General features: G+C 39.8%; 1 protein-coding gene across 11 annotated transcripts in view; it reads right to left on the reverse strand.

Moving 5' to 3' along the window:
* The window catches only part of ECI2 (enoyl-CoA delta isomerase 2), a 37,697-nt gene extending 26,222 nt beyond the window's left edge, over positions 1–11,475 (reverse strand). The window contains exons 1-4 of one of the 11 annotated variants that reach the window (XM_081057081.1): positions 11,347–11,455; positions 10,801–10,913; positions 722–811; positions 318–480 (exon numbers count right to left, since the gene is read on the reverse strand). In XM_081057081.1, coding sequence (XP_080913207.1) covers positions 318–425 — 108 coding nt within the window. In that variant the 5' untranslated portion in view covers positions 426–480; positions 722–811; positions 10,801–10,913; positions 11,347–11,455. The other 10 variants (XM_081057080.1, XM_081057076.1, XM_081057071.1 and 7 more) reach the window with 10 other exon arrangements.
* Between the last annotated feature and the right edge of the window lie 13,237 nt (positions 11,476–24,712).

Consider the following 24,712-nt stretch of genomic DNA (forward strand, 5'->3'; position numbering starts at 1 on the left):
AGTTTGTTAGCACCAATAGGAATTTCTTTCCTCTATTTATATAATCATTTCCCTTTCTTTTCTCATAAAACTCCCTTGCCTTGAGACACAATTTGGATTTCTGTCTTCATCTGTACCCAAAATTGCAATTCTGTGATCTCAAATAAATACTTGTTGCCTCTTACTTTTTATTTTTAGGTTAACACATTTTTTAGAGGAAAGGCAGCAAAACAACCCCAAAATATTAAAGCTGAATTTTAGTAAACCACACAACATGTGTATTTGAGGAGCTACTTGCTCAAAATGTCTCTACATTATATCAGAACTTAGGTATTTACCTGCTTGTATAGTGCATAGAGTTTTAGCTTCACTTCATTTCCTGGATCCTTCTTCAACAGTTTCACCTGATTCATTGCATTTTCAAAGTCTTCCTGACTGGCTCTCATTGCTGTTCCACTCACGTGCAGCTGAAGTGCTGGGAAACTAATGACCTGCAGAGGACTGCAAACAGGCAAACTGATTTCTAATTATTCCCAACCCTTATATACCAAAATGCTGTTCCTCTGTAAATATTTTCCATATACTTGCCCCAGCAAGCTGATTGCAAATGGTTAGTGGTTTCCAAAATTATCCCTAGATAAGAAATCATACAGAAGCTAACTGTAGTAATTTTATAATAAAGGAAAAGGAAGATACTATCCAGCACGTTATTTGTAGCAATTCAAATTAAATACAGCCATACCTTGGAGATACTGTAGGTTTGGTTCCAGGTATTATATCCACTCAAAGTATCATAGTAAAGCGAGCCTCTTGCTGGTAGAGAAGTTCTTCCCTTCAATTTGTAAAAAATGCAATACTTGTGAAGTGCAATAAAGCCAAGTGCAATAAAATGAGGTATGCCTGTATAGATATTATAAAAGCAGCCAGAGCCCAAGGGCCATGTAAATTTTTCCACAAGCAAGAAGTAAATGAAAGGCAGGCAAGACAGAAGCGAGCAGGAGTCTTAGACCAAGGGGGTAAATAGCGTGAACAGAAAGAATTTAGTCTTGTGCCCAAAGTCCAGAAACAGCCTTTGCAGTCACTGATTAACAAAGTATAAACTATTATCAGGTTAATTCTTTTCCCTCTATGGGGAAAGAGCCAGGAGAGCAGTTTCCAGGCTCTTGGCTTCATGTGGAAAGGTGCTGGCTCGGGTAGTAGACGGCCATCAGCTGTGATTGGATGGCCGTCAGCTGTAACCAGTTAGTCATTACCCACTAATATACCGCCGTGGCTACGCTAGCAGCAAAATGGGGGCTAGCAAGAAGATGGTGCCTGGCTAGCAAGCGCGGGTTGCAGTTAGCATGGCAGATTACAGCTAGCAAGTGGGGTTGGTTGGCAGAGAGAGAAGTGGACGGCGGGTTGCGGATCATGTTGATCCTACTTCCTGTGTCTCCAACTCAGCCGCCAGCGAGAATATAGTGATATGACTCCCCTATGTATGGCTCCGTGGGTGTGCCTTTTTGGCCTCACTATATCCTGCGTTCTTATGTGGGGAGCGGGAGCTGAGACCCAGAATGACATCCTGCATGATAAGACGCCATAGAAATGAAGGCACCGAGGTGGTCTTCTTGAGTTCTCCTCCGGACCTCACCACAAATCGAACATGTATAACCCATCAAAGGACACTCTGCTCATTACACAGAACTTCTAAGAGACTCTTACAAGGATTACTTGAAGGTGGCCAACCTGGGCGAGCAGGGGAAGAGGGAAGGGAGCGGTGTGGAGACGTGGGGGCCCCAGGACACAGAACAGAGATCACAAGAGCCAGGAGGTGGGCTGTTACTACCTCCTGGCAGTAACCTCAGCTGAGATCTCCAGCTGGGCCCTAGGTCAGACAAAAAAAGCAAACACCATACGTGAGCCCCTCCCCCCACTCTCCCACAGCAATCCTACCTCTGCCCTTCCAGAGCCTTAAGTAGGTCTCTGAGGAGTAGTGTCAGATTACAAAGGATCTGGGAAGATCACGTTTGCAGCTGTGACTTAGGGAAGAGGCTGCGAAGAGTGTGAAACTGCTGGGCTGGGAGAGAGAAGACTCCTCCATCCCCAGCCCCCACCTTTTCTGGCCTGCCGGTGGCAGGACAATTACAGCTGCGGCGACACACACAGGGGTCAGCAGCAGGTAGCAGAGGCAGCTCTGGCCTTTCAGCAGCTCAGAAATCTCCAGCCCTCCACACCTCCCGATGAAAAAAGTGCCCTAAGACTCAGGAGACCTGGGCACAGGGAATAAGCCCACCTCCCAGTGGCTGGCTGTGGTGCTCTCAGCACACATATGTGCAGGCGAGAGCAGAAACTGCACTGACTTTGTAAAAACTACCATCTGCACCCCATAGCCGCACTCATCTAGAACTGTAGTGCCAGGGTCACTCTGGGTGCCAGTTGGCCGCCTCTGCCTCTAATGAGACGCAGGGGACTCTTTGTCCAGCAGAAGACAACCTGGAAATTGTTTGGTGGGCTTAAGCCAAGACTGGCACTGCCTTCTATTTTTTTTTTTTTTAGTATTACTATCATTTTTAGCATAGATAGATACACACACACACACATTTTCCCCTTTTTCGATCTCTTCTGTTCTTTTTTCTCTTACCTGCCCTACTTTTCCTCCCTCTTTCCACTTTTCTGTATTAATTTTTTTGTTTGTATTTTTGAATTTTTGATATTTTTGCCTGTGTTGAGTGTGGATTATAGGTTGCTTTTACATGTGAGTGTATTTGGTTGTGCTTAAGAGCCCAGCCCACGAGGCACAAGATTCAACACACCCAGAAGCCAACTCCAGACCAACCAGAGTACTACCGGGTTTGACCTAAAAGTGACACACCCAGAGGGAATTCTCTACAGGCACAAGAGCCCATAAAAGCTAAGCCTCATCTGAGCAGTCAACTGTCACGCAGCAGCTCATCCATTGTGGGCACAGCCAAGTCTCACAACTAGTCAGCCTAGGAGTCAATCCCACCTACTGACAAGCCAAAAGCAATTAAAGCTCAACTTTAACAGGAGAATACACACAACACAAGGGTCACCTTTGGAGCACACGCACAGAAGAATAGGGAAGTGGTGCAAATCAAATATAAAGGACACATACTACATAAACTTAATCAGTAAAGACCGAGAACCCTAGGGGATCTACCTAATACATCAAAGCAAACACAGAAGCCAGCCAGAATGGGGAAACAAAGAAACATGTTCCAAATGAAAGAATGAAAGAAACCTCCAGAACTGGAACCAAATGAAATAGGTTGGTTACCTCTATCAGAGACAGAGTTCAGACCACTGATGATAAGAATGTTTAAGGAGGGCCGGCCCGGTGGCTCATGTGGTTGGAGCTCCATGCTCCTAATTCCAAAGGCTGCCAGCTCGATTCCCACATGGACCAGTGGGCTCTTAACCACAAGGTTGCTGGTTCAACTCCCGCAAGGGATGGTGGGCTCCGCGCCCTGCAACTAAGATTGAACACAGCACCTTGAGCTGAACTGCCTCCGGATGGCTCAGCTGGTTGGAGTGCGGGTTCTCAACCACAAGGTTGCCAGTTCGATTCCTCGAGTCCCGCAAGGGATAGTGGGCAGAGCCCCCTGCAACTAAGATTGAACATGGCACCTTGAGCGGAGCTGCCACTGAGCTCCCAGATGGCTCAGTTGGTTGGAGTGTGTCCTCTCAACCACAAGGTTGCCGGTTCAACTCCAGCAAGGGATGGTGGGCTGCGCCCCCTGTAACTAGCAACGGCAACTGGACCTGGAGCTGAGCTGCACCCTCCACAACTAAGACTGAAAAGACAACAACTTGAAGCTGAACAGCACCCACCACAACTAAGATTGAAAGGGCAACAACTTGACTTGGAAGAAAGTCGGAAGTACACACTGTTCCCCAATAAAGTCCAATTCCCCATCCCTAATAAGATATTTTTAAAAAAAGAATGTTTAAGAAGCTTAGCGATGACATGAGGATAGAGAAATCATAAAGAACAACCAGTTAGAACTAAAGAATACAAACTGAAATAAAGAACACACTTGAAGGAATTACCAGCAGGTTAGATGAGGCACAGGACTGAATCAGCAATTTAGAAGACAAGTTAGCTGACATCACCCAAGTGGAACAATAAACAGAAAAAAGAATAAAAAACAATGAAAATGGTTTAAGAGACCTCTGGGATAACATAAAGCACAACAACATGCGCATCATAGGAATACCAGAAGGAGAAGAGAGGGAGCAAGGGATTGAGAACATATTTGAAGTAATAATGACCAAAAACTTCCCTAACATGATGAAGGAAACCAACATACAAGCCCAGGAAGTGCAGAGAGTTCCAACCAGGATAAACCCAAACAGGCCCACACCAAGACACATTATAGTTAAAATGGCAAAGGTTAAAGACAAAGAGATAATCCTAATAGCATCAAGAGAAAGACAGCGGATTACATACAAGGGAACTTCTGTAAGACTATCAAATGACTTTTCTATAGAAACATTGCAGGCCAGAGGAGAATGGCAGGAGATACTCAAAGTGATGGAAAACAGGCCTGCAACCTAGATTGCTTTATCCAGCAAGGCTGTCATTTAAAATTGAAGGAGAGAAAGAGAGCTTCCCAGAAAAGAATAAGGTAAAGGAATTTATGTCCACCAAGCCAGCAATGCAGGATATATTAAAAGTGATTCTGTAAACAGAAGAAAGATGAAAACAATCTAACCACAAATTTAAAAAATGGAAGTAACTATGTCCCTATCAATAATCACTTTAAATGTAAATGGATTAAATGCTCCAATCAAAAGACATAGGATGGCTGAATGGATAAGAAAGCAAGACCCTTGCATATGTTGTATACAAGAGACTCACCTCAGATCAAAACACACACAGAGACTGAAAGTGAAGGGTTGGAGTAAGATATTTCATGCAAATGGAAATGAGAAAAACTGGAGTGGCAATACTTGTATCTGATAAAATAGACTTTAAAATGAAGAATATATTAAAAGACAAAGACAGGCACTATATAATAATAAAGGGATCGATCCGACAAGAGGACATAACCCTAGTAAACATCTATGCACCCAACATAGGAGCACCTAAATATATAAAACAGGTACTGACTGACATAAAGACAGAGATTAACAGTAACACTATCATAGTAGGGGACTTCAACACACCTCTGACAACAAGGGACAGGTCTTCCAGACAGAAAATCAATATGGAAACAACAGCCTTAAATGACACATTGGACCACTTGGATTTAATCAATATTTTCAGAGCATTTCACCCCAAAGCTGCAGGATACACGTTCTTCTCAAGCACACATGGAACATTTTCCAAAATAGACCACATGTTAAGCCACAAAACAAGTCTTGATAAATGTAAGAGAACTGAAATCATACCAATTGTCTTCTCTGACCACAGTGCTATGAAATTAGAAATGAACTACAGGAAAAAAAACTGGAAGACACACCAATTCATGGAGGCTGCATAACATGTTACTAAATAATGAATGGGTCAAGCAGGAGATCAAGGAAGAAATCAAAAGATATCTCAAGATAAATGAAAATAAAAACATGATGACCCAAAATCTACATGTTACTAAATAATGAATGGGTCAACCATGAGATCAAGGAAGAAATCAAAAGATATCTCAAGATAAACAAAAATGAAAACATGATGACCCAAAATCTACGGGATGCAGCATAAGCAGTCCTAAGAGAGAAATTCATAGCATTGCAGGCTATGAATTGCAGGCCTACCTAAAGAAACAAGAAAAATCACTAATCAATAGTTTATCTTCACACTTAAGGGATCTGGAAAAGGAACAGCAAAATAACCAAAGGGAGTACAAGAAGGAGATAATAAAGATCAGAGCGGAAATAAATGAAATAGAAACCAGAAAAACAATACAAAAGACCATTGAATCCAAGAGCTGGTTTTTAGAGAAGATAAACAAAATTGACAAACCTTTAGCAAGACTAATCAAAAACAAACAAACAAAGAAAAAAAAGCAGAGGACCCAAATTAATAAAATCAGAAATGAAAGAGAAGTGACAAGCAGACACCACAAAAATACAAAAAAATTTAAGAAATTACTATGAGCAACTATATGCCAACAAATTTGACAATCTGGAAGAAATGGACAATTTTCTGGAAGCATACAACCTTCCAAGGCTAACTCAAGAAGAAACAGAAAACCTGAATAGACTGATTACCACCAGGGAAATTGAATCAGTAATCAATAATCTCCCAACAAACAAAAGCCCTGGACAAGATGGCTTTACAGGTGAATTGTACAAAACATTCAAAAAAGAATTATTACCTATTCTCCTCAACCTCTTCCAAAAAATCCAAAAGGAGGAAAGGCTCCCAAACACTTTTTACGAGGCCACTATCACCCGATCCCAAAATCACACAAAGACACTACAAAAAAAGAAAACTACAGGCCGATATCTCTAATGAACATAGATGCAAAAATCCTCAACAAAATATTAGCGAACAGAATTCAGCAATACATTAAAAAGATCATACACCATGATCAAGTGGGATTCATCTCTGGTATGCAAGGGTGGTTCAACATCCGCAAATCAATTAATGTGATACACCACATTAACAAAATGAAAAATAAAAATCACATGATCATATCAATAGATGCAGAAAAAGCACTTGACAAAATCCAGCAGCCATTTATGATTAAAAACCCTTAAGAAAATGGGAATAGAGGGATCATATCTGAACATAATAAAGGCCATGTGATAAACCCACAGCTAACATCATACTCCATTCCCCTTAAGATCAGGAACAAGGCAAGGCTGCCCACTTTCTCCACTCTTATTCAACATAGTGTTGGAAGTTCTAGCCACAGCAATCAGACAAGAAAAAGAAATAAAACGCATCCAAATTGGTAAGGAAGTAAAATTGTCATTATATGCAGATGACATAATACTATATATAGAGAATTCTAAAGGCTCCACCAAGAAACTATTAGAGCTGATAGATGAATTTTGTAAAGTAGCAGGATACAAAATTAATATTCAGAAATCAGCAGCATTTGTATATACCAATAATAAAACATCAGAAAAAGAAATTAAGAAAGCAATGCTATTCCCAATTGCTTCAAGGACTATAAAATACCTGGGTATAAATTTAACCAAAGAAGTAAAAGATCCGTACTCAGAAAATTATAAGACACTGAAGAAAGAAATTAAAGAAGGTACAAATAGATGGAAACACATACCCTGTTCGTGGATAGGAAAAATTAACATAGTTAAAATGTCCATACTGCCTAAGGCAATATACATATTCAATGCAATTCCTATCAAACTACCAAGGACGTTTTTCACAGAAATAGAACATATAATCCTAAAATTTATATGGAACCATAAAAGACCCCGGACAGCCTCTGTAATCTTGAGAAATAAGACCAAGTGGGAGGTATAACAATACCTGACATCGAATTATACTACAAGACTACAGTAATCAAAACAGCATGGTACTGGCAAAAACAGACACATAGATCAATGGAACAGAATAGAGAGCCTAGAAATAAATCCATGCCTATATGGTCATTTAAGCTATGACAATGGAAGCAAGAATTTATGGTGGGGTAAAGACAGTCTATTCAATAAATGGTGCTGGGAAACCTGGACAGACACATGCAAAAAACTGAAGCTGGACCACCTCCTTACACCATATACAAGAATAACTCAAAATGGATTTAAGACTTAAATGTAAGACCTGAATCCATAAAACAGCTAGAAGAAAATATAGGAAGAAAGTTTACAGACATTACCCGGAGTAATATTTTTATTGCTATATCCCATCGGGCAAAGAAAGTAAAAGAAAAAATAAACATATAGGATTATGTCAAACTGAAAGGTTTTTTTCACAGCAAAGGAAACCATCAATAAAACAAAAAGGGACCCTACTGAACAGGAGAAGATATTTGTCAATGATATATTTGAGAAGGGGTTAATTTCCAAAATTTATAAAAACTCATTCAACTCAACTCCAAAAAAACACAGACAACTCAATTAAAAAATGGGCAGAGGACATGAAAAGACATTTTTCTAAAGAGGTCATACAGATGGCAAACAGACATACGAAAAATGCTCAACCTCACTAATCATTAGAAAAATGAAAATAAAAACCACAATGAGATACCACCTCACCCATCAAAATCAACAAACAACAAGTGCTGGTGAGGATGTTGAGAAAAAGGATCCCTGATGCACTGCTGGTGGGATTGCAGATTGGTGCAGCCACTAGGGAAATCAGTATGAAGGTATCTCAAAAAACAAGAAATGGAACTACCTTAGGACCCAGCAATTCCATTCCTAGGTATCTATCCAGGGAAATCCAAAATACTAATTCAAAAAAATTTATGCACTCCTATATTTATTGCAGCACTACATACAATAGCCAAGACATAGAAACAACTGAAATGTCCATCGGTAGACGATTAGATTAAGAAACTGGTACATTTATACAATGGAGTATTATTACTCAGCCATAAAGAAGAATGAAATCTTACTATCTGCAACGATATGGATGGACCTAGAGAACATTACACTAAGTGAAATAAGTCAGTCGGAGAAAGACAAATACCATACGATTTCACTTATATGTGGAATCTAAAGAAAAGAATAAATGAATGAACTAATCAGAAACAATCTCAGAAATATAGAGGAAAAACTGAGGGTTGCTAGGTGGGAGTGGGGTTGGGAATGAGGAAGAAGGTGAGGGGATTAGAAAGCACAATTGGCAGCCGCTATGGAAGGCAGTGTGGAGGTTCCTCAAGAAATTACGAATAGAATTACCATATGACCCAGCAATCGCTCTCCTGGGTATCTACCCAAAAAATCTGAAAACATTTTTCTATAAAGACACGTGTACTCCAATGTTCATTGCAGCTTTGTTTACGGTGGCCAAGACATGGAAACAACCAAAATGTCCTTCGATAGATGAATGGATAAAAAAGTTGTGGTATATATACACAATGGAATACTATTCAGCGTTAAGGAAAGATGATATAGGAGCATTTGTGACAACATGGATGGATCTTGAGAGTATAATGCTAAGCGAAATAAGTCAGACAGAAAAAGCAGAGAACCCTATGATTTCACTGATATGTGGCATATAAACCAAAAACAACAAAAGAACAAGACAAACAAATGAGAAAGAAAAACTCATAGACACAGACAATAATTTAGTGGTTACCAGAGGGTAAGAGGGTGGGGGGTGGGTGATGAGGGTAAGGGGGATCAAATATATGGTGATGGAAGGAGAACTGACTCTGGGTGGTGAACACACAATGGGATTTATGGATGATGTAATACAGAATTGTACACCTAAAATCTATGTAAATTTACTAACAATTGTCACCCCAATAAATTTAATAAAAAAAAAAAGGAAAAAACAATAAAAGCACAATTGGTAACCACAAGATTGCCATGGGGATACAAAAGTGTTTGGGGAATATAATCAATAATGCTGTAAAGATTTTGTAGGGTATCCAATGGACACTTTTATTAGGGAGACCCCCTTCAGGTATGGTGTAGATGCCTGATCACTGCGTTGTACACATGAAGCTGAAGCTGAATAATAATGTCAACCATATATATATATATATATATATACACACATAGTCACAAGAAGTGGAGTACAACATTAGGAATAGAGACAGTGGAAATGTAATGGCTGTATGCAATGTCAGAGGGGTAATAGACTGGGGGAAGGGGGTTATCACTTTGTGAGGGGTATAAATGATAAGTGTCTATTACATTGTTTTGTACACCTGAAACTAATTAAAACAAAGCAAAAAAAACAGATGAGCAGTTGCTAGCATTCCAGACAGAGAGCCAGTTCTTAGTGAGGTGGGGTACCTGCCTGGGGGACATCTACCTCCCAGGTAGAGAGATGCTAGTTGGTGAAGCCCTGCTGAAATGACACAGACTCACTCCTCATCCTGGATATTTTAACCAGCCAGCCAGGTAAGTTTTTAAGCACAGTTAGCAGAGGGGAAGGGAAAATTCAGTGCACAGTACTGTGTTTCCCTGAAAATAAGACGTAGCTGGACAATCAGTTCTAATGCGTGTTTTGGAGCAAAAATTAATATAAGACCAGGTACATTATGTTATTTATCATATTATAAAGACCAGGTCTTATAGTAAAATAAGACTGGGTCTTATATTAATTTTTGCTCCAAAAGACGCATTAGAGCTGATTGTCCGGGTGTCTTATTTTCAGAGAAACACGATATTGAGCCAACAAGCAAAAAGTGGCCAACAAGCCACTTTTGAGCCAACAAGCAAAAAATTAATGTTCAACAAGCAAAATTAATGTTTGCTTGTTTGAGCCAACAAGCAAAAAATTAATGTTCACAATGATGATCCCAAATAATAAAGTTAATGACATAAAAGATGATTAAAATAATAGTTGCAAATAAAGCTCAAACCTAGCAAATGTTATCACCCCCTTTGGAATATGCAACTTTCAAAGAGTATGATGAACTTTAGGGTTCACACCTTGAAATACTAATGTGTAATTCAATAAAATTGGTCTTCAATAAGCTTTATATTAAATAACTGAACTAGGTTTCTTTCCTATTCCAGAAAAAAACTGCATCCGACATGAATTTGGTACCTGGCAAATTCCAAGTAAAAAACGAAAAGAAAATTTAAAATGTTCATAGAAGGCCTAAATGTGCAAGTTCTCACAAAATATGGTACAAATTTACTTATTTTAAAATAAAGTCAGTTTTTTAAAACAAAACACGACCGTTTAATATATAATATCGGTAAAATCATTCATAACAACATCACCTCAAGGCAACCACCATATTCCAGGTTTCTGTGGTTTCCTGCGCAGAGATTCGTTTTTTGGTGTTTACATCGTTTGTGTATCCCGCCATTTAACATTATAGCAGAAGTATTTTCTAAAAAGCAAACAAACCTCACACTGATGATAACGGCTTGCGTTTCCACAGCGTTCAGAAAATAAGCAAAGCGTGTTACGATAGGTCCTATTGCGTTAGCAACGTACGTTTGCAACCGAGAAGCAACCAGGGTGGCGACGCGCAGGCTCCGGGCCGCGGGAGGCGCGAGAGGCCCGCAGGGGGACGCGCGGAGAGCGCCCGGCGCAGGCCTCCAGAGGCGGCCGCCGGACCCTTCCGGGCCCAGCCGAGGGGGTGGGGGCGCGGTTCGGAAGGTCACGTGAGGCCACTCTCCCCTACTTGTAGGAAAACCGTGAAAGCCTACGCCTGTTGCTACGGAGACAAGATAACAGAGAGGGCGACTCCCGCGGGCGGTGACCTCAGCAAGGATGGCGGCGTCCGATGGGCGACCTTGGGCACCGGGCTCAGTACTTACTTCTTGACGGCGCTCAGCCACCAGCGCCGTACTAGTCTCCGGGAAAACTCAGTCATAGCGATTCCGGGACCCGAAAGCTGGGCCCGGGAGTCTGCAGTGGGTATATCTCAGGGGGCGGGGCCTGCGCGCGGGGGCGGAGGGAAAGGCCCAAGGGCGGGGAGGGGCGGAGATGGGCGGAGGGACTGAGACGCGCTGGGGCGTGGCGAGGGTGGGGCGGGGCCGGTGGGCGGGAACGGGGACAGTGGGCGGGGCGGGAGAAACGGGGGACGAGGGCGGGGGCAGGTGACGGGGGGTGGGGGCGAGGAGAGGGGGGTGGCCGACCGGAGGGCGAGGAGAAGCCCAGGTGAGGCGAGAAGAGGAACCCGGGTGCAGTGGGTCTGGGCGAGTCTGGGGCTTTGCCCGCACGCGTGGGAGGCTGGACTCCGGGAAGCAGTTAGGCTGGAATGCAACAGGTCGTTGCCCCGTTTTGCTGAGGTGGAAATTGAAGGCCAGAAATGTTTATTTGGTGGCTTTCCCAAAGACTCAAGACTTGCAAGTGATCAGACTCCTGATTCAACTCAGTGCCCAGAGTCGAAGTCCCAAGAAATTTTATTATCCCTTGCCCTGTTATTATTTGTGCTTCATCAGGCAGATCTGGGTAATGGTGTAGGTGGGGGCACAGTTGAAAACCAAGTAGAACAATTTGGACTTATTCTAAATATTTATTCAGATGTTCCAAGGTGATGGTTGATAGGCTGAGCTGAGTCTCTCAAAGACCCTGATCCCCTCCCAGGTTGACTTAGGTGACTCTCAGAGGTAAGGGGACTACATAGTCAGAAATTCCTTGCAGCGCTATTTATAATAGCCAAGACTTGGAAACAACTGAAATGCTCATCTGTGGAAGACTGGATTAAGAAGCTGTGGTACATTTATACAATGGAGTATTACTTAACTATGAAGAAGAATTAAATTTTACCATTTGCAACGATATAGATGGACCTAGAGAACATTATGCTAAGTGAAATAAGTCAGTCGGAGAAAGAGAAATACCATATGATCTCACTTATATGTGGAATGTAAAGAACTGAATAAATGTGCAAAGTAAAGAGAAATAGTCTCAGAGATATAGAGGAAAAACTAGATGGGAGGGGCTGGGGATGAGGGAGAAGAGGAAGGGATTAGAAAGCATAATTTGGTGACTACAATATTGCCACGGGGATATGAAAGACAGTTTGGGGAATATAATCAATAACGTTGTAAAGATTTTGTAGGCTGTCAGACGGGCACATGTCTTATTAGGGAGACCACTTCATAGACAGTGTAGATGCTTGACCACTGTACTGTACACCTGAAGCTGAATAATATTGTATGTTAACTATAATGTATATATACACACATATGGTCACGGGATATAGAGTGTAGCATAAGGAAATGTTAATGGAATTGTAATAGATACATATGATACCAGAGGGGCAATAGATTGGGGGAGGGGGGTCATCACTTTGTGAGGGGTGAAATGTCTAACTATTACATTGTTTTGTACACTTGAAACTAATGATAATGATGATAATAATAATAATAAAGAAATTGCAGATACTGGAAGATCCACTGGGCCCAGAAGATGAAACACCACTCATAGAAAAGGTATTAATCTTTTTTAAAATCTCTCATTAGTAAGCAGATGTGGATTGTGAAACCTTTCATGACACAAGTGAACTCTTCTCAGGCTTATGCCTACTATGTTTCACACAGAAAAATGGGGTGTGGGAAATTAGCTATCTTTATCAAAGAGTAATTTAAACAATAAAGAAGGAGCATGTGTCAAAAATTTGCTTATTAATTAAGGAATCAGAAGGATAGGATCGTAAAAAGGAATTTGAAAGACTGGTTTATATAGTTAATGTAAAAAAGAATGCTGGAATAGATTGCAAAGTTAGATACAAAACTGTCTAATATCCTACAGAGTAATAAAACCATAAATTTGGGGGCAATTTTTTTTCTGTTGGACAAATCATTTGCATCTTTAACAGCTGTCATTTACTAAAGACCCATCCATTAGATGGCAGTTCCTACAGAACTCTGACCAATCAAGATGCCTAATTGACATCTCAATTTTTTTATGCTGTGTGATTTTATTTATTAAAAATTCTAAAACATCCAAATGAATCTTATTTAAAATTTCTATTTTTTATTATTTGTAATTACAGTTGAAATTCAATATTATATTAATTTCAGATGTACAGCATAGTGGTTAGGCATTTATATAACTTACGAAGAGATCCCCCTAATAAGTCTAGTACCTACCTGGCACCATTCGTAGTTATTACAATATTATTAACTATATTCCCTGTGCTGTACTTTGCATTCCCATGACTACTTTGTAAATGCCAATTTGTAGTTCTTAATCCCTTCACGTTTTTTACCAAGCCCCCCAACCACCTCTCATCCAGCAACCATCAGTGTCTTCTCTGTATCTGAGTCTGTTTCAGTTTTGTTTATTATTTTCTTCTTCAGATTCCACATATAAGTGAGATCATATGGTTTTTGTCTTTCTCAGTCTGACTTATTTCACTTAGCATAATACCCCATAGATCCATCCATGTTGAAATGGTAAGATTTCATTCTTTTTCTATGGCAGAGTAATGCATCAGTGTATAAATGTACCACAATTTCTTTATCCAATAGTCTATTGATGGACTTTTAGGTTGCTTCCATATCTTGGCTATTATAAATAGTCCTGCAATGAACATAGGAATGCATATATCTTTTCGAATTAGTGTTTTGGATTTCTTTTAATAAATACCCAGAAGTGGAATTGCTGGGTCATAAGATAGTTCTATTTTTAATGTTTTACGGAATGTCCATACTGTTTTCCACAGTGGCTGCACCAATTTGCAGTCCCACCAACAGTGCAGAAGTGTTCCCTTTTCTCCACATCCTCACCAACACGTGTTTGTTTATTTATTGATGGTAGCCATTCTGACAGCTGTGCTGTGATGTGTCATTGTGGTTTAGTTTAATTCTCTGATGATTGGAGACATTGAGCATCTTTTCATATGTCTCTTGGCCATCTGTATGTCCTGTGGAGAAATGTCTATTCAGGTTCTCTGCCCATTTTTAAATTGGATTGTTTGTTTTTTGGTGTTAAGTTGTATGAGTTCTTTATAAATTTTGAATATCAACCCCTTATCAGATGAATCATTGGTAGATGTCTTCTCCCATTTATATATATATATATATATATATATATATATATATATATATATATATATATATATTTATTTATTTATTTTAAAATTGTGATTTTTATAGTTCAGTGGCATTAAGTGCATTCACTTTTTTAAAAAAATTTTATTGGGGAATATTGGGGAACACTGTATTTCTCCAGGGCCCATCAGCTCCAAGTTGTTTTCCTTCAATCTAGTCGTGGAGGGCACAGCTTAGCTCCAAGTCCGTTTTCAATCTTAATTACAGGGGGCTCAGCCCATGGTGAGAGCCTGTGCTCTAACCAACTGAGCCATCCAACCGCAGCAGATTGTTGTCTTCAATCTAGTTGTGGAGGGCGCAACTCACTGGCTCATGTGGGAATCGAACCAGCAACCCTGTTGTTCAGAGCTCACGCTCTAACCAACTGAGCCATCTAGCCGCTCCTCTTCTCCCATTTAATAGTAGTTTGTTATTTCATTTTGTTGATGGTTTCCTTTGCTGTGCAGAAACTTTTTAGTTTGATGTAGTCCCATTTGTTTGCTTGTTTGTTTGTTTATTTATTTATGTTTCCTTTGCTCAAGGAGACATATTCAGAAAAAATATTACTAAGCAATATCAGAGAGTTTATTGCCTATGTTTTCTTCCAGGACTTTTATGGTTTCGAGTCTTACATTTAAGTCTTTAATCCATTTTGAGTTTATTTTTGTATATAGTGTAAGAAAGTGGTCTAGTTTCATTATTTGCCTGTAGCTATCCACTTTTCCCAACACCATTTATTGAAGTGACTGTCTCTACCCCATTGTATATTCTTACTTCCTTTGCCATAGATTCATTGACCATATAAGCCTGGGCTTATTTCTGAGTTTTCTATTCTGTCCTATTGATCTATGTGTTTATGCCAGTACCATGCTATTCCTTCCTTCCTTCCTTCCTTCCTTCCTTCCTTCCTTCCTTCCTTCCTTCCTTCCTTCCTTCCTTCCTTCCTTTTTTATTGTAACCTTGTACTGTACTTTCATATCAGGTATCGTGATACCTCCAACTTTGTTGTTCTTTCTCGAGATCACTGTGGCTATTCAGGGTCTTTCATGGTTCCATATACATTTTAGGATTATTTACTCTGATTCAGTGAAAAATATCATTGGTATTTTGATATAGATTGCACTGACTCTATAGATTGCTTTGGGTTATGGACATTTTAATGATGTTACTTCTTCCTATCCATGAGCATGGTATATGCTTCGATTTGTTTGTGTCTTCTTCAGTTTCTTTCTTCAATGTCTTATAATTTTCTCAGTGCAAGTCTTTTACCTTGATTAAATTTATTTGTAGGTTTTTTTGATATAATTGTAAATGGGATTGTTTTCTTAATTTCTCTTTCTGATAGTTTATTATTCATGTATAAAAATGCAACTCATTTCTGAATATTAATTTTGTATCCTGCTACTGTACTGAATTCATTTATCAGTTTGAATAGTTTTTTAGTGGACTCTTTAGGGTTCTCTCTACAGAGTATCATGTCATCTGCAAATAATTACAGTTTTACTTCTTCCTTTCCAATTTGGATACATTTTATTTCTTTTTCCTGTCTGATTGCTGTGGCTAAGGACTTCCAATACTATGTGGAATAGAAGTGGTGAAAATGGACATCCTTGTCTTGTTCCTGATCTTAAGGAAAATGCTTTTAGCTTTTCACTGTGGAGTATGATGTTAGCTGTGGCTTTGCCATATATGGCCTTTATTATGTTGAGCTCTGTTTCCTCTATTCCCATTTTGCTGAGAATTTTTGTCATAAATGGAGGCTGGATTTTGTCAAATGCTTTTACTGCATCTATTGATATGACCATATGATTTTTATCCTTCATTTTGTTAATGTGGTGTATCACATTAATTGATTTGCAGGTATTGAATCAACTTTGCCTCTGGGGAATAAATCCCACTTGATCGTTGTGTACAGTTGTTGTAATGTATTGCTGGATTTGGTTTGCTAATACTTTGTTTAGGATTTTTGCATCTGTGTTCATCATGGGTATTAGCCTATAATTTTCTTCTTTTGTAATGTCTTTGCCTGTTTGGAATCAGGGTAATGCTATCCTTCTAACACTTCTCTAGGGTGTTAAAGCTTGGGAGACTACCCTCCTCTTGAATTTTTAGAATAGTTTGCGAAGGATAGGTGTTAATTCTTATTTGAATATTTGGTAAAATTCACCTGTAGCCTTTTGGTCCAGGACTTTTATTTCTTGGCAGTTTTTTTTTTTTTATTATTACTGATTCAATTTTGTTAGTAGTTCAGATTTTCTTTTTGATTCAGTTATGGAAGACTGTATGTTTCTATGAATATATCCATTTCTTCAAGGTTGTCCAATTTGTGCATATAATTATTCATAGTATTTTCTTATGATCATTTGTATTTCTGTGGTGTCAGTTGTAACTTCTCCTCTTTCAGTTCTGTCTTTATTTATTTGAGTCCTCTCTCTCTTTTTTCTTAATGAATGTGGTTAAAGGTTTATCGATTTTGTTTATCTTTTCAAAGAACCAGCTCTTGGTTTCATTGACCTTTTGTATTGTTTTTTTAGACTCTATTTCATTTATTTTTGGTCTAATATTTATTATTTCCTTCCTTCTACTCACTTTGGGCTTTGTTTGTTTTTCTTTTTCTAATTCCTTTAGGTGTAAGATTAAATTGTTTATTTGGGATTTTTCTTGTTTCTTGAGGTAGGCCTGTATTGCTATGAATTTCTCTTTCAGAACTGCTTTGTCCCATATGGGCTGTATCCCATAGATGTTTGGGTCGTTGTGTTTTCATTATAGTTTGTCTCAAGGTATCTTTTAACTTTTTCTTGATTTTGTTGTTAACCCATTCATTGTTTTGTAGCATGTTATTTAGCCTCCTTGTGTTTGTATGCTTTTCAGTTTCTTTCTTGTAATTGAATTCTAGTTTCATACTATTGTGATTGGAGAAGGTGCTTGGTATGATTTCAATCTTCTAAATTTATTGACACTTGTTTTGTGGTCTAACGTATAGTCTATCCTAGAAATGTATGCTTGAAAAGAATGTATATTCCTCTGCTTTGGGGTGAAATGTTCTGAACATATCAATTAAATCCATCTGATGTGTCATTTAAGATTGCTGTTTCCTTGTTGATTTTGCCTGTAAAACCTATTTTTTGATGTCAATGGGATGTTAAATGTTGCGTCCAGCATTACATGGGCAATGAGAGAACGAGAAGTGGTGGCGAAAGGTTAAGAAAGAAACTGAAGTCAAGAGATTTATGCAATAGGGGCCAAGGGCCTCACAGCCTCAAAGGACTGAGAGCCCTGAATCGTGCCACCTTGTGGCTTTTATTGATGTACACACAAGGAGGTAACATGGTGTTCTCCATGGTCTGAATTTCATACATTGTACTAGGAAACTGATTCAATCCAATCACCCTTGCCTGTAAGCAGCCAGAACTGAAAGTCACAGGATGTCTTAGTAATTGTTGTATGTACCTCCTCAAGGGATAAAACCTTTATGCTGAAACTTTCTGATATGAATAGATGGAGAACTGATGTTATCACATCATTGAATCTCTTCCCAAGCACGTTGTGTAGAGGATATCTAAGGATATGGGAGCTGGTGCCCTGCTTTGGAAGTTGATGATCTGCCAAGAGAATGTGGCCTGCAAACAGGTCACGCCATGCTCAGGACTGCAAACAGTTCTGAGTACTCTTGGAACATAGTCTTCCTCTCTAATGGCTAAACAAAGAGAACCAGATAACCAGTATAAGAGAACACAGCTGTTGCCGTTAAAAAAGTTGCTTTTTGAATTATGTAAAACTGTCATGCACTCCTTGTATGAACACAATAAAAATGATGAAGGCTACAGGGTGGCTGCTACTTGCCTGAGTGAGCTGTAGCCCTCTGCTCCTACATCTTAAAACTGCATCCTGTGTGCCAGTCTCATCCCTGTCTCCTGAACCCACTGAACGACAACACATTGTGGGAAGGAATATAGCCAGAGAGGCAGAAGCTCTCCTTAGCTGGGAGAAGGTGGAGGTCTATGCCCACATCTATCAACCCTGTAAGTTCTCCTGATGGCCCCTATGTGACTGTGCCTGTCTTAGGTTGTTCCTTGAGGAATCTTACTCATCATTGACTAACCAGCCATCCTTTGGGGCCAAACAGGGAGATATAAGGTGTAAGCACAAAAGTGAAACAAAGTCCCTGAAAGGATCAGTCTCAGACTCTCCTTTCTTTAGGGGTAGGTACGAGGGGACAGATGGGTAGGCTGCTGCGTGACAACAGTTAAAGTCCCTTACTATGGTATGACTGTATTACTGTTGCTCTCTCCCTTTATTTCAGTCAATATTTGATTTATATATTCAGGTGCTCCTACGTTGGGTGTGTAAATGTTTACAAAGTTTATATCCTCTTGTTGGATGGATTCCTGTATCATCATGTAGTGTCCTTCTTTATCTCTTATTATATCCTTTGTTTTAAAGTCTACTTTGTTTTATATAAATATTGCTAAGCCAGTTTTTTTATGTTTCCATTTACAGGAAATATCTTTTTCCATTCTTTTATTTTCAGTTTGTGTGTGTCCTCTCAATCTGAAGTAGGTCTCTTGTAGACAGCATATGTATAGATCTTGTTTTTTTATCCATTCAGCCACCCTATGTCTTTGGATTGGAGCATTTAATCCATTTACATTTAAAGTAATTATTGATAAGTATGTGTTATTGACATTTTATTATTCATTTTTTTAATCTTTCCTCCCTCTCTCCTTCTTCTTTGTCCCTTTCTTGTAATACTGTTTTGGTGGTGATGAACTCCTTTAGCTTTTTCTTGCCTGGGAAGCTCTTTATTTTTCCTCCAATTCTAAATGATAGTCTTGCTCAGTTGTAGGTCCTTGCTTTTCATCACTTTGAGTATTTCCTGCCAATCCCTCTGACCTGCAAAGTTTCTGTTGAGAAATCAGCTGACAGTTTATGGAAGCTCTCTTGTAGGTAACTAACTGTTTTTAAGATTCTCTGTTTGTCTTTAACCTTTGGCATTTTAATTATGATGTGTCTTGGTGTCAGTCTCTGTTCAGGTTCATCTTGTTCAGGTCTCTCTGTACTTCCTGGACTTGTTTGTCTATTTCCTTCAACAGGTTATGGAAGTTTTCTGTCATTATTTCTTCAAATAGGTTTTCAATCCCTTGTTCACTGTCTTCTCCTTCTGGTACCCCTATAATGGAAGTGTTGTTATCCTTGATTTTGTCCCTGAGGTCCCTTAAACTATCCTCATTAAAAAAAACACAAAAAACTTCTTTTTTTCTTTTTGCAGTTCCAATTGGGTGTTTTCTGTTACCTTGTCTTCCAAATCTGGTTCATTCCTATTCTTGATCTAATCTGTTGTTTTTTTAATCTAATGTATTTTTATTTCGGTTCTTGTATTCTTCATTTCTGACTGCTTCTTTTTTTTGTGGTTCCTATCTTTCTGTGTAAGTTCTCACTGAATTCATCTCTTCTTTTCCTAAGTTCATTAAGTATCCTTATAACTAGTGTTTTGAACTCTGTGTCTGGTAGATTGCTTGCTTTCCTTCTTACTTAATTATTTTTCTGGAGTTCTGTTCTTTTCGTTCATTTGGGACATGTCCTTTCATCTCTTTATTTTGGCTGCTTTCCTGTGTTTGTTCCTATGTATTAGATAGATCTGCTATGTCTCCCAGTCTTGGCCTTATAAGGGTGGCCTATATAGGAGGTATTCTGTGGGGCCCCGTGACACAGTCACCCTGGTCACTTGAGCCGGGTACTCCAGGGGTGTTCCTTGTATGGGTTGTGTGTGCCCCTCTGTTGTAGTTGAGCCTTGATTGCTGTTGGCACCTCAGTGTGTGGGACTGACCCTCAGACTGACTTGCTGTGAGGCCTGGCCATAACAACAGTGGACAAGCTATTGTGAGGGGGCTGACACCATGGAGCAAGAGTTGCTTTAGCAGGGCTCTGATGCCAACCAAAATCTGCCTTTTGGGTTTGTCATTTGTGGAGCTGGTTAGATGATGCTATGGTACAGTCTGAAAATGGCTACTGTGTGTTTTGGTTCTATAGCCTCTTGGGAAGAGCTCTGGTGTCGGTCAAGTTCAACTGCTGTTTGTGCCCATCATGGGGCTGCCTGATGGGAACGACAAAATTATCTGTAGTGGGTTTCCACTGTGGCTTGGAGGTGCTTGGGACAGGCTGTGCTGTGAACCAGGGCTATCTGCCACTAATTTTGCACTTGGGATTTTTTTGGTGGGAACCACAAAGTGTGTTAAGGCCAGGTGCTCCTTTTGCTAAGCTTGTGGCCACTTAGTTGCAGATACATTCCAAGCCAACACTGGCCGCAGCTTATGCTAGGTTTGTGGCCACTTAATGGATTATTACAATGCAAGTTCAGACTGGTTGCTGCTTGTGCCAGGCTTGGGTCTACTTAGCAATAAGTATAAGACACACCAAGGGCAACTGCTGCTTGTTTGGGGTTTGTGGACCTTTAAGAGATTTTAAGAAAATCTGCAGTGCAAGCCAAGGCAGGCCACTCCTGTGCAAAAGTGGCTTGGACCGGGTTTTGAGTTGGGCGGGGCAGGATCTCAGGGAATCACCATGGTGGGGTAAATGATATTATCCAGTTTAATGGAGAGCTCAGATTTGGCACCTACCAGTACTGGGCTGGCTGGGTGGCATGAGAGTTCAACAAGGGAGCAATGGTGCATGCCAATGCTTCTGCCCTGGAGAAGGCTATCCTGAGCTTTGCCCCTCTAGCCTTTGCCCTGAAGCTAGTCAATTCAGTTCCTCCCTATATGTCCCTGGAGTTTTTTTTGTGCTGCATTTGAGCCCAGAGTGAGTGAGTCTGTGAGCGAGCAAGTCCATACTCAGGCCCCGTAAAGGGAATACCTGGGACTCTAGCAGCCCTCCATTTCACTTGGATGTAATCTCTGCTGGTTTTCATAGCCAGATGTTATGGGGACTCCTCTTTCCAGCAATGGTGCCTTGGGCTGGAGAGCCTTGTGTGGGATTGGGACCCCTCGCTCCTCACAGGGGATCTTTGCATCTGAGATATCCCAACTGATTCTTAATTGCCACACCATGTTTGTAGGACCTGTCCGTTCTGTGTCTCTGCCCCTCTTACCAGTCTAAATGGCTCTTCTTTATATCCTTAGTTATTGGACTTCTGTTCAGCTGGTCCTCAGGTGGTTCTCAATGATGGTTGTTGTATAATTTAGTTGTAATTTTGATGTGGTCATAGGAGGAGGTGAGCATGGCCTTTACCTACTTCACCATCTTGACAGGAAGTCCATATTATTTCTTAGACTTTAACCTGAATGAGACAAAGCCAGGCTTGCTGCTTGATGTGGAGAGAGTGGGGACAGGAATATATGGGGGAAAATCAACATCCCAGAACAACACTGCAGTGCTGGCAGTGAAACCACACATTCAAGAGCCTTTTCACTGTGTATTGTTATTAAGAAGGGTATATATATATATTTTAATCCATATATTTATATATTGGGGTGAAATTTATAAAACATAAAATTAACCACTTTAAGGTGTATGGTTTAGTGGCATTTAGTACATTCACAGTGTTGTAAACCATTACCATTGTCTAGCTTCAAAACATTTTCATCACCCTGAAAGAAAACCCGTTAAGCAACCACCAATCTGTTTTTGGTCTCTGTGGCTCTATCTATTCTGGATATTTCATATAAATGGAAACATACAATATGTGGCCTTTTGTGAGTGGCTTCTTTCACTTAGTATAATGTTTTCAAGATTCATCCACATTGTAGCATGTATCAATATTCCATTCATTTTTATGGCTGACTAATATTCCACTATCTGTATATACCACAATTTGTTTATTTATTTACCTGTTAATGAACATTTGTGTTGTTTCCACCATTTGGCTATGATGAGCAGTGCTGCTATATACATCCATGTGCAAGTGTTTGAGTACTGGCATACCTTGGCGATATTGTGGGTTCAGTTCCAGACCACCGCAATAAAATGAGTCGTAATCTTTTTGCTCATGGATGATCTTGCTTTCAATTTGTAAAAACACATCTGTGATGTTCAATAAAGCGAAGAGCAATAAAACAAGGTATGCCTGTATTAGTCCCTATTCTTAACTATAGTGGGGACATTATATTTACCTTGATTATTTTCCACATTGTAGATTTGGCTCAACTATCTTGCTCAGGTGTTCTCAACCCTGTATGCGCATCATCTGGGGAGCTTTTTAAAAATACATGCTGGGACTCCACCCCAGAACAATTAAATCTATAAAAGCTCTCCAAGTGACCCTACTGTACAGCCAGAGTAGAAAAGAACTGGCCTCCTGCCCAGGATCCTCAGATTTTACCATGTATCAGATTCACTTGGGGGCTTCTTAAAACACAGATTTCCTAGTTTCTATCTCAGTAAGTCAGAATTGGGGTGTGCACGTTTGTATTTCCAATAAGTTGCTAGGTAATGCTAATGCATGGGGGCTACAGTTTGAAAATCACTGGCTTTTCACACATCATTGTTGGGGTGCGGGCATCAGAAGCACCTGGGAAGGTCTATCAAATCATTCCTTCTTTTGTTATGCTCTGGTTGGAGGAGGTGAGGTGGCATGTGTATTTTAGAAAACTTCCTAGCTCATTTTGCTCACCTGCCTCTTCTCCCTCTAGTAGCAATTAAGAACCATTGTTTTAGCTTCCATGTCTTTCTGGGTATAGCTAGTACCATCCAACCTGTTACCTATCTCTACAAGCCTTGTAAGCCCTCTTCCATGTATCCTCACATCTAAAATGCTTTCCTCCTTCCACTGTTGAAGTCCCACCCATCTTTCACTGACTAAAATATCACCCTTGTATTTTCTCCAATGTGATCTTCAGTCCTCTTTCACCTATCCTGTCTCTTGGTTCTCATTGTGTCTACAAGGCCATGAGAACTGCAATGTAGAGCACAGTCCTTAAAAATGTACTGTTTTCAATTATTCATGGATTGTTTCATCTGTGTTATGAGAGAAACATCTTTTATATATTCCGTGGTTCCTTTTGTTGTTCTGTGTGTTGATTCAATAAGAAGATTCATAAATGTTAGAGTATTTATGTAGGAGAGCATTTGCCCAGTCGTCTTATTGTACAGACAAAAGTTGGTGAGTCAATGATCTTGAACTCGACCCAAAAGACACTATTTACTGAAATACCTTGTTGAGAGCCAGCTCTACTATCAAGAGGCTCCACAGCAGAGAGGCCAACAGGCAGTGTTTTTGCTGCAGTATGCTATGGCACTAGGTCTGCTTTTCCTACTTACAAACAGCGCTCAACTAATTAAAAAGAAAACAATTTAGAATTATTATTTTTGTTGAAAACCATATGATATCTTCTCAAGTGCAATTAAAAGAAAAATCACTATATTTTTGCCAGAAGCAAACTGGATATAAATAAAATATGGGTGTCAGGTGTAGTGATACCTAAGGCCTTGAAGTTGTTCTTTTATTTTACTTTACTCACAGAGCCAATAGTTTTACATATTGCATAACTAACTAATGACATTCCCAGGGATCACTGTGGCTCAGACTAGATCAGAGATTGGCAACCTATGGCTCCCACTCTGTAAATAAAGTTTCATTGGAGCCCAGTCACAACATTTGCTTATTTATTGTCTGTGGTGACTTTTGGGCTATAAAGGCAGAGTTGAATACGTAGTTGTAACAGAGATTGTGCATTAGGTTGTTAGGGCTGCCATGACAAAGTAGTACACAGGGTGGCTTAAACAAAAAATTATTTTCTCACTGTTCTGGAGGCTGGAAGTTGAGATCAAGATGTTAGCATGGTTGGTTTCCTCCTTCACTTGTAGATGGCCACCTTCTTGTGTCTTCACATGACCGCCCTTTGGTGTGTGTGTGTGTGTGTGTGTGTGTGTGTATGTGTGTACAAGTCTCTGCTTATAGGGACACCAGTCCTATTGGATTATGGCCCACCCTCATGACCTCATTTTAACTTAATCACCTCTTCAAAGACCCTATCTCTAAATACAGTCACATTCTTAGGTACAGGTAGTTAGGACTTCAACATATGCATTTAGTGGGGGCACAATTGAGCTCATAACAGAGTACATAGCCACAAAGCCTTAAATAGCTGCTATCTGGTCCTTTATAGTAAAAGCTTGTTGACCTCTGCTATACACTATAATTTCT

Source organism: Rhinolophus hipposideros, assembly GCF_964194185.1.
Source record: "Rhinolophus hipposideros genome assembly, chromosome: 8".
In the NCBI taxonomy this organism is placed as follows: domain Eukaryota; kingdom Metazoa; phylum Chordata; class Mammalia; order Chiroptera; family Rhinolophidae; genus Rhinolophus; species Rhinolophus hipposideros.